The sequence below is a fragment of the Amblyomma americanum genome, chromosome 7, assembly GCF_052857255.1.
Source record: "Amblyomma americanum isolate KBUSLIRL-KWMA chromosome 7, ASM5285725v1, whole genome shotgun sequence".
Lineage (NCBI taxonomy): Eukaryota > Metazoa > Arthropoda > Arachnida > Ixodida > Ixodidae > Amblyomma > Amblyomma americanum.
In genome coordinates this window covers 45734026-45738407 of record NC_135503.1, presented here as the reverse complement: position 1 = coordinate 45738407, position 4382 = coordinate 45734026, and the positions used below count along the sequence as shown (strand labels likewise).

Genomic DNA, 4382 nt, shown 5'->3' with positions numbered 1-4382 from the left:
TGCCGGAGGGCCTCACTGATAATGCCTCACCTGCTGGACGCCGCCACCTTCCGTCTCCTCCATTCTATCTTGTCTCTTCTCTTCTGCCGTTTTTTTTTTGTGCCTATCCCTCTCGGGAGGCAGCTCGGATGCGGCGTACCGGCCGAGTGTGTCGCCCCCAATGTCCACGCCGGGAATTAACATCGCCGAAGCGTCCGATAAGGGAGAACCGAATTTCGGAGATACGACACCAGGTAGCGGAAGCCTGCGGACACACGGAGGCCTCTCCAAAGCCAGCGGGCAAGCCCGAGATAAAAGGTCGGGCCTCTCCTTTTGTTACTTGTCGTTCGCTGTTCCTGAGGTCTTTCTTGCTCGGAGCTATTCCTGCCGCTGCTGCTGGGACAAGAAAAGAAAGCGCGGAGCGTGACTGAGATACGCATTCCCACGAGCTCGCTCGCCATACGGTCGGCGGCATTTCCACCGGGACCTGCGCGCAATTATTGTGCTCTACAAGCCGACCCTGCTCGCTATACCGTCGTGGCGCGACGGCCAGGACAGGTTCTTCGCACGAAGGGGTTGAGAATCTTTGATGGCATTCTCTGTTATTGCTTTTTAGTTTTCTTATCTGTCTCTCTCTCTTGCGTGTCTTGCATTCCCGTGCTGCCTTCCGTGCATTTCTTTCTCCTTCCGTGTGACATCGAACGGATGGCCTAACCGCCTTCTGAGCTACAAGCTTCCTCTAAACGTGGAACAGTGTCCTTTAGTGGTGTCTTACTGTTCTCCCAGTTCAATCCATGCGGTCTCTCATTAGGAATATATGGGTGTCATCAACGAGCCATTATGGCAACAGGCACCGAGATACACGATTCTGTGTGGTTAAAGAACTTCTTTTCCTGCCGCTTCTCGGTTCATGTTTGGCCACTGAACTTGTAGAGGCAATAAGTCCCTAGCCCCTTTGTAATCGGGTGGGCTGGATGATAATCGTCTTATATAAAGACGCCCAAGAAATTTTGCCGCCCAAGAAATTTTGCCAACGGCAGATAGCCGACGTGCTCTGCTCAGTTTTTTAAAAAAGTGTCTCTTTGTTTGTTTCGTATATGACGGTGAATTTGAAAACGCTTGGTTAGCAAATGTTGAAGTCACCGCCCAAGCGACCACGCCACATTCAAACCACAGACGGAGCTGATCAACCTGTTTTGCCAAAATTCTAGTTTGACATAGCTCATTCATTATCTCGGAGAAAAGTATATAACAGCTGTACCTTACCGCTGCTCACCTCTTAGGCAGAAACGTGGAGGTTAACGAAAAGGGTTCAGCTTAAGTTAAGGACAACGCAGCGAGCTATGGAAAAGACAATGATAGGTGCAGCGTTAACGAGACAGGAAGAGAACAGAGTGGGTCATGGAACAAACGCGAGTTAATGACATCCTATAATCGAAATCACGAAGCACTGGGCATCGACAGGGCATGCAGTGCGAAAGCGTGGTAGCTGATGATCATTAAGAGCAACGGACTGGATTCCAAGAGAAAGCAAATGTAGCAGAGGGTGGCCGAATGTAAAATGGGCGTAATATTAGCATAGGAAGTTTGAGGTGGCCGCAGCTGGCACAGGACCGGGTTGTTTGTGGGGATATAGGAGATGCATTTGTCCTTCTGTGGGGGTAGTGAGGCTCCAGCGGCTGATGATATAGATAGATATTTTTTATTCAGACAGCAAGGTCTCGGGTGCGGGGACAAAAAGGCAGACGTGATCTGCCTGACGGGGCCCAAGCAACCTTCGCACAGCTTAGAATAGGAAGCAAAAAACAAACAAGAACTTCATGCACATATTACATATAGAACGCACTTTTAAAACAAAGTAAACAATGAGGAAAGTGCATACTTTTGCGATGACTAAATTATGCACTGAATAGTTACAAGGTACGAATAGAGTCAGAAAAGCAAGCAAATTTACACAGTCAATGAAACTGCAGAAACAATGAATATTTTTATCAACAACCCATTAATCGCTAGAACAAGAAAGCAGGTAATATGAAGCATTTTTTTTAAAGATTTCTCGGATCCATATTTCTGAATAATTTCCATGGCCTGTGTATGTTTATTAAGAATACTGGGAATTAAATGGAAAGCATGGCTACCATAGTTCGTTCACACAAGTGGCATTCGGTAGTTGCTGTGTCTTAACTTATAAGGAGCATTGCTACTTGAGTGAAATTCAAGATATTTAGATGGATATAGTTTGTACTCATGATCTTTGATCTCGAAGAAAGTTGTGCCCTCCGGCCCCTCATAAGGGGCAGTTATGGCATGACTGTTGCCAAGGGCTCTGCAACAGGGGAGGAGGGGATGGGTCGACCTGCCCCGACCTTGTTCTGAAGGGAGGAGGATACTAATCAGTTGTGATCAGCTGACCGCCTCCGCCCACTCATTTAAAATAGACTTCCGGCGTCGCTAAGTGTGTACAGCCGATTGTGAGCGCCGCTCACAACAAAAGAGTTGCTCTGTGAGAGGTAACTTACGTACTTGCACGAGAATTCCAACTGCTCGCAAAAGTTCCTGTTCAACTTTTCACATGTAAGTCGGCGATGGAGCTCACAACCTTTGATCACTCACATGAGCATTGCGTTTGACGGCGAATCTAAAACAATGATGTCTACTAATGACGCCTGCAAACCTTTTTCATTCATTTAACCGTCCTCTTTTATGTCCTGAGGCAATAAATACCGCTTCAAAAAATGTTATCTACCATACGCAACAGTAGCCACGGATGAGTGAGTAAGCGAACCAACGAAGGAACGAACAAGTGGATGAGGAATGAATGAATTAATGAACCAACGAAAGAAGTAATGAATTAACGAAGAACGAGGAAATAAACAAACACACAAAAGAATGAATGAATGAATGAATGAATGAATGAATGAATGAATGAATGAATGAATGAATGAATGAATCGGTTGAACTCGCTGCCAGGTCTTCCGTTCCGTAGCAACGTTGTGTATGAGGCCTGCCGCCTAAGCGCTTTCCAGCAAGCAAAATCCACCTCCACCTCTCGTAATGTAACTGAACCCACGTGGTGCTCTCACAGCCCTGCGCCACAGCGGCTCGATGACTTTGGTGCTCGGCTGTTGAGCATAAGGTCGTAGGTTCGTAGCATTTCAGTGGCGGTGAGATGCGAAAGACGCGCCCATGTGCTGTGCGATGTCCGTGCACGTTAAAGAACGCCAGGCGGTGGAAATCAGTTTGGAGCCCTGCACTACGGCGAAACTTTCTCGCCCGCCTTTTATCCCTCTTTCATTCCGTCAATCAAAGCAGCTTAGGCTTGCTCTGAGGATGTAATTTTGGGGGCGCACTGGATGTATGCGAGGTGAGCTGCAATCATTCTCAATGGGGCGTTAAACCTCCACTGCAACAACAACAACAACAACAACAACAACAACAACAACAACAACAACAACAACAACAACAACAACAACAACAACAACAACAACAACAACAACAACAACAACAACAACAACAACAACAACAACAACAACAACAACAACAACAACAAGAGGGAAGGGAGGTGCGTAACTGATGGTCAACCTAGAGGTAGTCTAATTAATCCAGAGCTTTCCGCTCAAGTTTGCCACGCACATAAAAAAAATCCATCAAGCATTCAATCAGAAGAGGAGTGCCCCAAGTCCGTTCTTTTGTAAAAGCCTCGCGGAGAGCTGCTCGAGTGCTGCTTGACTTCTGGCGTCATTCACTTCATGCAGATTTTTGGGGAGCATGAGCTCAAAGTTTAGTATCCGACCAACGGTACATATTCTAGAAAGCCACAGATTCATGTTTTTTTTTTCTCGAGGCACCTCAAGTGAATTTTGACCATATTCATATCCTCCGCAAAATTTTATCAACTTATTAAAGCTATTAATTTCATTAGATCATGAAGGCTATTAATTTCAGAGCGAATAATACAGTCGTCGGCATATGACTTAATCACTACATAAACGTTACTCAGAGTGTCATTGATAAATAGCAAGCTCAATAGTGGTCCGATCCCGGCTGCGGCGGTTGAATTTCGATGGAGGCGAAATGCTAGAGGCCCGTGTGCTGTGCGATGTCAGTGCACGTTAAAAAACGCCACGTTGTCTAAATTATCAGAAGCCTTTTACTACGGCGTCCCTCATAGCCTGGGTCGTTTTGGGACGTTAAACCCCCAGAAACCAAACCAAACCAATCACCGATTTTGTTCCTCATTTGTATTAATGATATTGCTCAAAATGCTGATAAAGGTATCACTGTGAAATTGTTTGCCGATGATTGTGTAATTTATTCCGTCATTAAGAGTTCTTCCTGTCAGCAGCTACTGAATGCCAATTTATGCAAACTCGCGGATTGGTGTGAACAAAGAGCGATGAAAA

The 4382-nt window shown here is 45.9% G+C and overlaps 1 protein-coding gene across 2 annotated transcripts in view; it reads left to right on the top strand.

Annotated features, from left to right (window-relative positions):
* Positions 1–128: 128 nt before the first annotated feature.
* LOC144099020 (uncharacterized) overlaps positions 129–4382 on the top strand; it is a 28472-nt gene continuing 24218 nt past the window's right edge. For both annotated transcript variants that reach the window (XM_077632017.1, XM_077632018.1), the window contains exon 1: positions 129–297. In XM_077632017.1, the coding sequence (XP_077488143.1) occupies positions 129–297 (169 nt within the window). The remainder of the gene's footprint in view (positions 298–4382) is intronic.